The following is a 14,087-nucleotide window of genomic DNA, read 5'->3' on the forward strand; positions in this document are numbered from 1 at the left end:
ACACAGCTTAAGGAAAACATTTCCCTAAGAAAAACGTGTTGGTTAGCTCAAGGTTTGAGAAAAGTTAAGTTCAGGTGGAACCAGGTGTCATCATGGCAACACAGAATTTTAAGAGAAACCTCCTTTTAATTTTGTATAGAGAAGGGAAAAAATCTGACACTGTTTGTTTCCTCCTGCCGCTTAAGAGAGAGATAAAAAATGCCTGACACTTGCAGCCTGTTTCCTCCGTTTGGAGACCCCTGGCCTTCCTGCCTGTTATCCTCTCAAAACTGTTCTTCCAACCACATGGTTTCTTGTGTAATTGGTCTAATCTTTAGTTCCCTGTGGTTGGACTTTTGTTACATGGATTCTGTCACCTGTTCTGATTCCCAATGAGAGCTCACTTAGAGTAATAATGTTTTTCCAGAAAGGAGTGATATAAAGTTGAATATTGACAAATGTGAGCGAAATACAGACCAGCTGACCACAAGAGAAGCATTATGCTTTTCAACCAATTATTTTTAAATGTCTCTATGATATTTTTTACTCACGAAATAGCTAGTGTTAAGCTCTGAGGTAGTGGGAAACGCTTTAGTCCATTTTCATTTTCTTCTTTTTTCCCCCGAGGGAGAGACAGTTAGCCTCCCCATCTTGTAAACAATGTACACATTCTTGACTAATGTTCAGAGGAGGCATAGTTTTAAACCTTCTCTCCAATGTCTGGGAGAAGCTGTAGTCGAAATAAATTCCTAACCAGTTTTGATTTCAATTTATACACATTCTCTTCTGATGATGAAGTGTGGAAGAAGAATATGGGCGATGAAATGCCCTGTTCCTTGCAGCTGTGTTTGGAGTACCCAGCCACACACTTGACAGTAAAACCTGCCCCGCTTCCTCTAGACACCTGCCCCCAGAAACCTAAACTGTATCATTCTATGGATGGAGTAAGTAATGAGATCACCACACAGCAGAATGGAGTTTCAAAGATAATTCCTGGTAACAGCTTTCCAAAAGGAACTTTCATAAAGAGCAACAAGCAGTAATACCATGAAGTGCAATGAAATTCCATTTAGGTGGCAGAACATCACAAAAATATTAATATTCAAGAATGACAGTGTTCCTGTCCATGTGAAATTTTATCCTATAGACAATAATAATTAATTGCAAATGAGGAACAGTATCAAAAGAGCTCCTCACCTTCCTTAAATATAAAAATTCTCCTGGAAAATAAAAATAGCATTGAACAATATCAAGTTCTGATGAACTGAGACTCTATAAACTAGGAGTTTATAGATATTCTTGTAATAATTTTTGTCATTGCCTTGATCTTAGGTCTTAATAAGTAGTTAACTCTTTCTTATATTACATAATGTTCCAGGAAATCATTTAGGCCTACCCTGAGAAAGAAATGGGGTTAGATAACTAAACTGTGATTTTTAAAGAACTCTAATTTAAGTTGTCAGTACTTTATATAAAATACAACAATGATTAATAGTGTTTGCTCTTGAAAAATCCTAAACTGTCATGTCAAATGACATCCCTCATGCTTTTCTCTTTCCCTGTCTTTATTCCATAAGACATCAACCATATTTATAAAAAAGCAGTCTATTTCAAATAATATTTTAGCTATCAAAGTATTCTAAATTGACAGGTGTTCACAGTGGTTTTAACAAAGACAAAGCCCTTTAATTAAATCAATGTTTCCTTGGTCTTTCTGTGTTTTTAATGTTTCCTATTGAGGAAGAGGTCAGATCCTGATGAAGCTAGATAATGGGTGTGGTCCAAATAGAGCTTTTCTGACCTTAAAACTAATAGCATATTTCTGATTAAACAGCCTTCAGAAAAATTAGTATCAAATACAAATCAGTACAAATTTATTACCAAGCCCTTAATATTTTAATTAAAAACAGTACTTTATGATATACAAAGGCTTAGTTAGGGGAAACTAGCATAGATAAGAAAATTTCAAGGATGAAATTTAAGCCCTTATTTTAGTTCATTTTATTTCATTTTTACTTTATTTTAGTGGGTACTAGGCAGCATGCCTCAGTACTATCTATAAAACTATAAGTCTGCAACTTTGCATACTTACGATAACACCACAATACTTATAATAATACTACAATGCCTTCAGAGCAGAGGGAATTGAAGATATTGGATAAACTCCGGTATCAAGAAGCATATTCAGTCTTGAGCTGTTCTGCTGTTTGAGAATTCAGTCTATTGTTGCTACAGAAAAGGAAATGTAAATTGGGCCACCCATATGTTCCTTTTTGGTCAACTCTTTGTTTTGGAAATTTCCTAAGTTGGGAAATTAATATAAAACCAGTGATGTACTTTTTTCTCTTAAGAGAAAAATAAAATCTTTCCTGAAATCTGACCATTTTCCCAATCCAAGTACCATTTCATGGAAAAGCATTACAGCTCTAGGTCGTCCACACTGAATTTGCTGGTACCTTAAGCCTCTTTGCACTAGAGAGTAATGGTAATGCCTTTTTTCACTCTTTCCAAAGGACCCTTGTAATTATCTCCCTATAACATAACTAAATGTGTGTATGTATTCTCACAGCTTCTTAGTCCTTTCCTGAAAGATGATTTTTTATTAATTGGTTTTAATTTCTATTGCTTTAATCCAAATAACTTCAGCAATTTGGAATTCTCTGAGGAACCCATAGAACAGAAGGCTAAAGAAGCTTTCAGAAAGCTTTGGAAACTAGATAGTTGGAGTGAGAGAACCTACTCAGAAGCTAAAGAGTAAGATTGTCCTTTGATGTGTTCCCTACAGGTCATCCAAGGGTAGGGAGGGGAGGTTTGGTAGAAAACAGGACTGAGAGGGTTGGAGAGTAGTCACGGAACAGCAAGCAGAGACATCCTTTCCATGTGCTGACCTTGTGGTTGAAGAAGGGCTGGCCAGTTTGCATCAAAGTCCAACCAAGACCAGTCCTACCTAAACATCAGCGAAAATGAAGTTCCTCTAAAGAAAAAGCAATACTGCCAAATTAAGGGACCAAAATAAACACACACACTCACACTCAAATGCCCACTATAAAACTGAAATTTCCTTAATGGAGGCCTCATCAAAAATCGTTTTATCAGTATGGTCAGCAGAAGTAAAATGAGACCATTCAATGCCATATATTGTGTGATTCCACTTACATGAAATGTTTACAACACACAAATCTGTGAAGATGGAAAGCAGATGAGTGGTTGCCAGAGACCATGAGGAGGGGCAAATGAGGAATGATTACTAATGGTCCCTTTCTGAGGTGATGAAATGTTCTAGAATTAGATGGTGAGGATATTTTCCCAAATTTGTGAACAGATGAAAACAGCACTAAATTTTACACTTTGAGAAAGTGAGTTTATTCATATGCGAATTATATATCCATAAAAATTTATAAAGTGAAAAAAGCATGTGACCATTCAGAAAATGACCAGCTTTCAAGCAACAGCTATACAGTGTCAAGCACTCAAAAAAGAAAAGGAAAAGCTACTTTGGAAACAGAGCCCCATCTCATTGTGACTCATGGCTGCAGATTATTTCTGAGAAATTCCAATTGTATGCATTTCACCCTCTGCCATGATGAAGAAGGCAATGGGATGATGTAAAAGTTGTACTTCTTACAAGTCACTCTGTAGAAACTCTAGGTCTGCAAGAGCAGCATCTCCTAAAGCTCAGTGCCTAGTTTTGGATTCCCTCCATGGGTCAGGAAATGTTTGGTTCTGGCAGGTTTCCTTAAGAAGAGTGCAGGTATATTGGGCTAGAAACCAGACGTGCAGCAGGACCAGTGTTTCCTAGGTAATCTTTACAACAGATCTCTGCCCTGGAGTTGAGACGCCACTGACACATGTTATCTGTTTGATATTTATGTCTCAGAAAATAATATCCATTTTGGAATTTTTTCTCAAGAACTTTACTCCTAAAATCTGAATATTTGGTCTGGAAATTTGGGGCAATATGTAAAGATAGATACTCAGTTCATTGAGTGATAAGAAAAATCCACCTTTTCTTTTTAATATTTTAAATTTTTTTCTCTTTTTTGGTTAAGAGATATTTAAATCAACCAAGAGTTAAACAATCTTTCATTTTGGTCAAATAAGAAAATGGGAAAAAAGTAATATGATAAAAGGTCTAAACTACCTTTCAGCTTCTTCCCTCATAGGTCTGGGAAGAGTGACAAAGATGAAACCACCCGATCCCCCGAGACACACACACACACACACACACACACACACACACACACACACACACACACACACACACACACACACACACACACACACACACACACACACACACACACACACACACACACACACACACACACACACACACACACACACACACACACTGGATTGCAGCTATGCATGCTTCATATTTAATATTGATAAAACCTTTCATGATAGAACAAAGTAACAGTGAAATTAATGATTTTACTAGGTAAATACTATACAATGAAGAAGCTTGAATCTTGTGTCATACTCGGCTGCCTCTAACTTTGTGTCTCTAACCTTGAGCTTGGTAAGCTAACAACCTAGCTAATTACAATTATGTGTAAAACTAGTATGATAGAGGAACTCTCTGATAAAGTATATTCACTGTGGTTGATTTGTTTTGCAGTACCACTTTTATCTGCTTAAGAATCTTTTAAACTTCCTAATTCTGAGGTATAAACCAAAAAATTGACGTTAGTAGAGGTTGAATTTTATGTTATTTGTATTACTATTCCAGAGATTGGATAAGTAAGGTCATCATATAATAACTGATATTTATAATAATGAACTTAAACCTTTGGAATCACAAAACTTTGAGTATTATTTTGTAACATTTAAGTTAGAATGTATTTCCATTTATTCTTTGAGATTACATAATATGTACAACAAAATTTCCAGAACAGTTAGTTAAATAGAACTAAATTCTGAAAAATTTGTTCAAAAATAATTCATTATAGTTTGAAAAATACCTGTTTTGGTATATATATCTTGCAATAAGTTTTTTTTTTTGTAATATTACAGTATTTACAGATGTGAAATACAGTGTTTCAGAGAACATTTTTACTAAGAAGCTTAAGATATATACATGCATTTAGTTCCAAGTTCCTTGGCAGTTGGGCACATTTCAGACAATAATGCACAATAAGTCTTGCAAAAAATACAAGGAAGGAAACTTACAAAAAGTAGACCACCTAATTGAATTCTACTTTAAAACTGAAGTATACCCTTTTCAAATTTGTGTTCTTTCCTTTGCTCCAAGTCACCTCATCTGTGGTAAGTTTGAAGCTGTATGAAATTAATATAAATTCCTTCCGAAGTTGGAACTATTTCAGGTGCTTAATTTTATGTAAAAGTATTACATATTTTGTTTAGGAGAAATAATTATTGCTTGGGATAAAAACTCATTGGGACAATGACCAAATGTATTTTTCTTCATATCTTTATGGCATCTAGTAAAACTCTTTACTCATGGTAGACAGTCAGTAAGTGGTTAGTTAAATGGATACACATGTTTAACTAAACTGAATGTATTGGTATCAATTAGGCTATTAGCTATGAACCACATTCAAAGTAGAATTATGAAGTATAATTGTTAATTATACTTCATAATTCTGCTTAAACTATCATGCTCAGGTTTTGTAATAAATATAAATATATACATTACAGTATTATAAAAATGATTATGTGTGAGCATTTCCTGAAACATATAATATCATCAGTACAGTAGAAAGATACATTAGCTTTAAAAAGCTACAAACATTTAAATCGGTGTTTTGCAGAATGGTTTCACACCATTGTATATGGCAGCCCAAGAGAACCACCTGGAAGTTGTCAAGTTTCTCCTCGACAATGGTGCAAGCCAGAGCCTGGCCACAGAGGTAAGACACTTTGGTTCTTTTTGTGGGTGAGTTCACATGTTTATAAGGATTTTAGAAACCTGAAGTTGTATCATTGAGAATCTGTCCCACTGATATTTCATTACAGTTGTATATTAATGTGTGGGCTCATAAGTTTTTATGAAATACATTAGAAAAGTCTATTTTTAGTCTTTCAAGAATCTTCCATGCCTAGTTACCCTTTCTGCTCTTAAATGCCTGGCTCTACCCTATAATTGAGCTATTTGTTTACTATTTACATAATTGCTTGAGAGTACTTTTTTCCTTCTTACAATTTTGTGTCATAGGCAGCCACTGTTTTGAAATATTTTTTGTGATAGAACATAAGTTTTAAATCTGTTTTTTTTCAAATTTAAGTTAGCATAATTATAATGATGGGATTTATGTATTTCTAAAGTTAACTAATTAGATTTAACTCATACTTCTAAACAAAACTAGTATAAATTTTTGAATAATAGATAAAAACAGCCTTTAAAAAAACATTTGCAATCATGAATAGGGGAGTTTTTAAAAATAAAAAGTTATTTAAGTCACCGATACTATTTTAGGTAATGTAGTTTATTTTTGAAACTAATCTGGATGGAAGATTGTGATCCCTTGAAGTGTATCACTAGAAATCTATTGCCAATAATAAAGGACTACTGCTTGTGTACTCTTTATTTTTAACAAAAGAAAGAATTAGAACAGGTGCAGGGTTATCCCTGTCATAAAGCCAAATTCTCTGACTTTCATTGTGAAGTGTTTCCTGAATGGCACAAGAAAGATGCATATCATCGGGATTATATGCACAGGGATTGCATATAACCTTGCCCAGCTTTTGAGATCATGCCTTCTGGGAAAACCAGAAGATAAATGAAGAGGCAGTTCACACGCAAAAATATATAAATGACCACAAATGTATGAAAGTACCTCATCCTCCCTTATAATCAAATAATTTTTAATTTATTAATCAGATAGAGAATGAGATCCAGTCTTTAGCCCATGAGATGAGGAAGAAATTCAAGGGGTAGGAAATATTGCAACTTAACTACTGTATTGGTGAAGTTGACAACCAGTTGCAACACTTTTGTAGAACACTTAGTAGTAACTATCCAAATTAGTATTTATACACCTTTTTGCTTAGCAATTCCACTTCAAATAGTTTATATGACATTATATATTAGAAGATAATGCAAAAAATAGTTACTATATAAGAAACAGCAAATTAGTAGTAACGATTTTTTAAAAACCAGGAAGAACCAAAGGGGAAGCTATTGGATAAATATTGCTTTACTTAGACAGTAACATGTTATTCTACACTGTTAACAATGAGGCGAGGCTCTATGTACTAATAGAGGAAAATGTCCACCGTATACTGTTTCCATTGGTTTATTCTGAGAATCAGAGAGAGCCTTACTTTTCACTTCCTAGCCTTCAGTTCCCTTGGGGATTTTTATCCTGAGAATGAATTTTTTTAAAAACGAATAATATCCTTAGATCTTGGTAATAAATAATGAATGGCTGAGGACCGAGTAACTGACATTTGTACGCACAGAGCAGTGCCTCTCCTCACACTGGGGAGTAGGTAACCTGTGTGAGCCCCTCAAATATGATATGCAGGTCACATCACGCTTTGCAAGGAGGATGGGTGTGGGAGCCAGGGTTGTTGTAGAAGAGAAAACCCTTTCCTGTTTTTGGATGGAAATACTATGTAATATAAATATCCTGATGACAGTAATTCCGTAGTACTTTTTCGTCTGTAAAGGACAAGTAGTATTCTTTTTTTAGGCTGTGATGGGCAGATCATTGAGTGTCTCTCCTTTAGAACAAACATAAGACCGATTTACCATTAAAAGACTATAGAATTACCTTGTCAACTGATCATCAGTAACTCACTGAGTTCTCTGTGTTAAGTTTTCAAGCCCCCAAAAAAGGCACTACAACTGACTAAAAAGGAATATATGAGATCTTCAAACAACTAATTCAGTCTTTTAGCAGGAAGATAGATAGATAGATATAGGTAGATATGTAGGTAGATGGATAGATATTTGATAGATTTGTTTTACTGCTTTATATTAATTTTCTTTCAATGGTTTTTTTTTAGCTTTAAAAAAATAAATGAATGAATTAGTGTTCCAAGAACAAATCACATCCATGTCTTCATGAGGGATTTCATGCCATCACTACATAAACAACAGCTATCTGATTATCTAGAGCTATTTGAAGCTTTGACTGAATTTTTATCTCTTGGATTATTAGTACTAGAGAATTAAAAGAACAACAAGAAATAAGATGTTTCATTCACATAATGTTCTAATTACAATTTTGCTTTCTTACTAACAATAATATTGGTGTCATTTATACAGAAGTCTGTATTTACAGAGTGAACAGTAATGAGCAATGAAAGGATTCCTTAGATGAAAAAAATTTAACAGAATTTTCAACTTATTAGATGATATGATATTGTCAAGTTCCTTCAATACAATTTTTTCCATATGTTCCTTGTATATATGTATGAAGTCTTTGGCATGGTTGTGTTTTTCAAAACTTTTCCTGTATTACTGTGTACTGTGTATCCTGTCTTTCCATGTATATCTTCCTTCTTTGGCTAATCAAAATTTTGAAGCATGAAGTAAATTTATTTGTTCACTTATGGCATCTATTATGTGCTAGATACTCCAAAAGGCAGTGAGGGTACACATGGAGCTTCCATCATATTTCCTTTCTGCTTGAATTTTTCTCTTAAGAATAACTGCATATAGCAAACTAAACCATTTAAACTTGGTTTGGAAACAAAATCTGCAGCTGCTAATTTTAGCTATTAACACCTTAGGACTGGTATCCTTATGTCTTTAATTGGTTTATGCAAGAAGTACATTCTTGTCAGTGTTAATCGTCTTAGCTGCAATTGATTTTCTGGTGCAAAATAGTTTCCTTTATGTTTAGGCCCTATGGATTGAAACATTCCTATGGGTGGAAATGTAACCACTTCATTTTGCTGCAAAACAGAAGTGAGCTGTCATTATTACCCCTTAGATTTTGCTCAGGTTTTAAAAGTGAGGTGCACCATTAACTCTTAATACACAGCTCTTTCCTTTCACCAGTCCATTTTTTAGATGTGTTTTTCTCTGTTGTGAAAGCAATATATTAAGTAAATGAGGAAGTAAAATAAAAAGCGAAAAGAAAAAGCCACAGTTAGTTGTCCCTAGAGATAACATTCTGTTTATCCATCTAGATATTTTTTTGTCCATGTTTACAATATGCATGTTTCTCTTAGTGGAAATGAGATCATGTATTTTCATGGTTATGCTGATTCCTTTTCCCATAACATTAAATTACACTCTAAACTTTGTACTTTAAGTGTGACCTGTGATATCGTTTTGGTGATATCTAGGTTGTATCCAACATTTATTATTAATGGTTGCAGAGAATATCCGTCTGGTTACATTGATGCTCATCCTCTTCCTCACTTGGGTCTTCCTGGAGAAGCTGAACAGACCAAGTGGAACTGCAGCCAGATCTTGAAGCTTGGAGTGTAGATAGAATTTGTGTTTGTAGGGCAAGGAGGAGGCCATTTCAGAGTGGGGCAAATAGCCTGAGTTTAGATGCCAGGGTAGAGAGAGTAAGGAGAATAGAGATTTATACAAGACTTTTACGAGAAGGGCCTGGGTAATACTGTCACTTAGGTGCTTTATATTCCTTGAATATAAATATACTGATTTGCATTCAGCCAAACAAGTGCTAGGAGCACTTATCTGTTTTCCAGCAAGGAAAACAATGGTGAAAGTGATCTTCTAGGAAAACCAACAAGACATGAGTATGCAAGTAACTATGTTTTTCTTTTTCCCTTACAAGCACTCTTCCATTAGAGCAGTCCTCGATTTGTACCACAAGGAGTATTATTTGTACTACAAATAATAAATATCATTTGTGCTACAGATAATAAATACCATGATCTGAATAGAATAAGTAACCTATTTGCCAATTTTCTAGCAAAAATGACTTTGAAATGTTCTTTTGAGTGTGCAATAATTAAAGTATTGCAGATTTAATATTTGGGAGCCAGTCTTAGGATATTTGAGGGCTTCCCAGGTGGCTCATTGGTAAAGAATCCACCTGCCAAGCAGAAGATGCAGGTTCGATCTCTGGGTCAGGAAGATCCCCTGGAGAAGGAAATGGCAACTCACCCATTCTTAATTGGGAAATCCCATGGACAGAGGAACCTAATGGGCTATAGTCCGTGGGGTTGCAAAGAATTAGACACAACTTTGCAACTAAACAACAATAACAACAACTTAGGATATTCTCCTCTGTGCTTTCTTTTTTATGGTCAGTAATGCTAGATTTTCCAACTGCAGTGAAATCTGTAGCTGTCTTCTCTTTGTCAAGTCCCAGGGTAATACAGTAGGAAAACTAAATGTACAGATATGTTTGTATGTCTGAATTGCTTCTAGTCATGTTTTATATGATCTGTTCTTTTATTGGTCAGAGAAGCCAAGAGTCTTTCATGTATACCTTCCTTAAAACAGCAATGAGTATAGTTCATTAATTCACATATAGTAATTGAGCACCAAATATACACTAGGTTACAAGGTATAGTGATGAAGCAGACAGGATACACTAGGCAACAAGGTACTGAATAAAATAGTTTGAAAATAATGATGGAAATTTACCTTTAAAATTATTTTCTGCTTTGGTGTGTGTGTGTGTGTGTGTGTGTGTATATATATATGTATTTTTTAATATCTTTCCACATATACTTGGAACTACTTGAATATGTCAGCTTTAATAACTATGAATAAAAACTGACACTCGATCACCTTCTTATTTGTTAATCAAGAAGAAAATATCCATAGGGGCCAATCATGACCCATAATCTATTTGCAGGATGGCTTCACACCATTGGCAGTAGCTTTGCAACAAGGTCACGATCAAGTAGTGTCACTTCTGCTAGAAAATGACACAAAAGGAAAAGTGCGCCTTCCAGCTCTTCACATCGCTGCCCGAAAAGATGACACGAAAGCCGCTGCCCTGCTGCTGCAGAATGACAACAATGCGGATGTGGAGTCAAAGGTGAGGCCCTGGGAAACACACTAGTCACACAGCATCCTCTGTTAGGCACCCAAACGTGAAGAACGCCTGGGCTCCCTTTGGGCATGCTTACGCCAAGCACTTAACTGGGCTGAAAGGAATAAAATCATGCCCCCATGTCATCCAACTGAAGGCGCAGCACCCCCACCCTTGGCATCTACAGCTGGGAGGGACCTGTGGGTGCTGCCCTATATGTGCTAATGGGTGGCCACCTCAACAGAAATCAATTGAGAGACACCCAATAATGTCCTTCCTTTGAATATGTATTTTTAATGTATTTAGCACTTCAGTTCCAACATCAAGGTGAAAAATATAAAATGCTAGCCACAGTGTGTGCCAAATAAATTTTTGGTTGATATCTAAGATGGTAGGCAATGCACTGAGTATTGATCAGCTGCAGAAGGCATGCCAGCAGCCAGAGTCCCAGCCAACAACTCCCATTGTCTGGACACACATTACTTACAAGTGTCTGTGAAGGAAACGTGGCATTTGGAATAGGCCATCGTGTAGCCCTTCATTCAGTCTAGCTTTCTTTCTGTGCCTATTGTGCTGCCATTAGAGCTTCCATCTGCATTACTTAGCTGTCATGAGCTTTCTGCCATCCATGATCACCGATAGCAAACTAACCGTTCATTTTTTCCTCCTCTTTGCTTCCAAATGTGTTAACCTAGATGGTGGTGAATAGAACAACAGAGGTATATATATATAAGTATATCTGTGTACATTTGATCTATATCTGCATCATCATTTTCCCATTCCTTAGTGCTGCTGCCTCATTTCTTTCCCTTCTTCTTTGCATTGCCTTCTGTAGGCTAGATACCTGCTTCCTACCCCCACCCTCAAAGTAGCATGTGCCAGAGGAGATAGTAGTTTGATTACCAGGGCTTTCTGCAGCTGAACCTGGTGTTTGAAAGGAGGAAGTATGAGGCATCCTTGAAACTTAAGGGCACTGCAATAGAGTCCTGTGACATGAAGCATCTTGACACTTGAGAAACTTCTCAGCTCTATCTACAGCTGCAGACAACCCTGTCATTCTACTCATCCAGGATTGAATCTTTAGATTTCTGCATGACACTCGCCCTCAGTGGTGTCAGCAAAATGAAAGTTACCTCGGAAGGGTACCCTGTGACCCAACCTTGACAAGAGTCAGTCAGACCGCTAGCATGGCTGAGAAGCTTGCTGACGACTTAGAAATGCATCTAGTTCCTGTAAGGTTGAAATCTTTGGGGACTAAGTAAATTGCTGCATGTTTTAGCATTTTTCAAGGAAGTAAAATGATCTTGGTATGAACAATCCAGAAAAATGGGTTATTGAATAGGCATTTGCTAATAAAGAGACCAGCTTGTCAATTTCTTTATGAAATGCATTCACCATGATTCAAGACCAATTATAATAGCACCTCTTCCCCCCCAAATTGCTTTTATCATTAAAATTGGCTTTTACTGTTGGTTAATTTGACTCCATATTGAATATATAATACTAGTGAAATTTTGACAGTTTCAATGGACAGTTCTACCATGAATAATAAAACTGTGGTACTCATCGAACTTTCTATGAGCTATCAAGATATTTCTTGTCACCCCTATTTCAACTTTTGGACATGTTGGCTTCTGTGTAGTTCTGCTCCCAGATTACAAAAATGGCTCAGTCTCTACCCTTGGTTCCTTCCTGGCTATTCCTCTCCCTGTGAGTTTGGCATCCCTTTGAAATCCTATGAGCAATTGGCACTAATGGAAAGAAACCTAGTACAGAATGGAATGCGGACCTCAGCATATTTTGCTTCCTCGTTTTGATCTGGGCAGGGTTGTGGTATTAACATGTCAGACAAGAGGCCAACAGGGATCAGTTGAACGTCTGCTGTGTTTTCTTTCCAGAGTGGCTTCACTCCGCTCCACATAGCTGCTCACTATGGAAATATCAACGTAGCCACATTGCTGTTAAACCGAGCAGCTGCCGTGGACTTCACTGCACGGGTAAGAGTGTTGCAATCTGACGTGCCCTTAAAGCATTTGAAATGATTCTTAACCCTGCTCCCCCAACATGAGGAGGAGGTCAAGCCAGATGACCTCCAAGGGTCCTCCCAGTCAGTGGAAGCCATGTTTTTCTACTTTTCCTAGTGCATTTTCTTGCTTGTAGACAGGTACGCCTATTTTCTAGCAGGAAAAGAAAACCAAGATTGGAAGTGGGGATGGGATGTGTGATAAATAAGTGACATATAGAAGATGAGATTTAAATAATCACATCTGGAAACTACAAGCTGTCCCTCCAAGCTGAAATTTCTGAGTGTGTTTGAAATGGGTCTGATAGCACTAACAGTGCTGTAGAAATCAGGGTCTTGATCTTCCAGATGGGAATGAACTGGATTTGAGGCCCAAATCTCAGAACCCAAATAATAGAGGCTACCTTTTGCTCTTATCTTCTGTCCTCTATAAACTTTCAGAATGTGTAACAAGATTCTGTATAACCCGAATAAGCTCATATTCATAGCAAAAGAAATTACAGTATCACATGTACCCCTGGACAGCAACTCAGACATCCAGAGTAATAGGTCTCTGAATGTAGAAACCAGTCTTGGGCTGGGCTTGATCGTCAGCAACAGTATCATCAGAAATAGAAACAAAGTAGGAAGCAGAATGTAGAAGTGGTCAGATGTGGGGACTCAGGATTCAGTCTCGCTGGGTTCCTGTGTTGGATTTAACTTTCCTTTCTCTGTCCATCAGTTTCCTCATTGATAAGATGAAGTTAACGTGGATTATGAAATTAAATAACAAATTGTAATAATAAGATAACATCAGCACTCCTGCACTGGGTCACTGAGAAATAGGAGAATGTGGAAAACACTTAGCACAGCGTCTGACACATCATCACCAGCAGCAGCAACACTATGATTTTGAACATAGGATTTGAAGTATTATTTTTGCTAAAAACCTCAGTTGTTAGGGGAGAAGTGGCAATAGACCAGATAGGGAGAACGATCATAATACTAGTACTAGCAGTAGTTGTAGCAGCCATAAAAGTAATACCATCTTTGAAGCAGATGTCAAGCTGGGCACTTTTATTTCATGTATTCTTACGTCAAGAAAAGTGTTTTTGTCCCTGTTTTACAAAAGGGGAAACCGAGATTTAGAGACAAGAAATAGCTGGTCC

The 14,087-nt window shown here is 36.5% G+C and overlaps 1 protein-coding gene across 1 annotated transcript in view; it reads left to right on the plus strand.

Moving 5' to 3' along the window:
* The window catches only part of ANK3 (ankyrin 3), a 365,422-nt gene that overhangs the window by 131,149 nt on the left and 220,186 nt on the right, over nt 1-14,087 (plus strand). The window contains exons 5-7 of the mRNA XM_081569013.1: nt 5,754-5,852; nt 10,737-10,922; nt 12,815-12,913. Of these exons, the coding sequence (XP_081425139.1) occupies nt 5,754-5,852; nt 10,737-10,922; nt 12,815-12,913 (384 nt within the window). The remainder of the gene's footprint in view (nt 1-5,753; nt 5,853-10,736; nt 10,923-12,814; nt 12,914-14,087) is intronic.

This window comes from Giraffa tippelskirchi, chromosome 2 (assembly GCF_054371585.1).
Source record: "Giraffa tippelskirchi isolate mGirTip1 chromosome 2, T2T-mGirTip1v1.2.pri, whole genome shotgun sequence".
Lineage (NCBI taxonomy): Eukaryota > Metazoa > Chordata > Mammalia > Artiodactyla > Giraffidae > Giraffa > Giraffa tippelskirchi.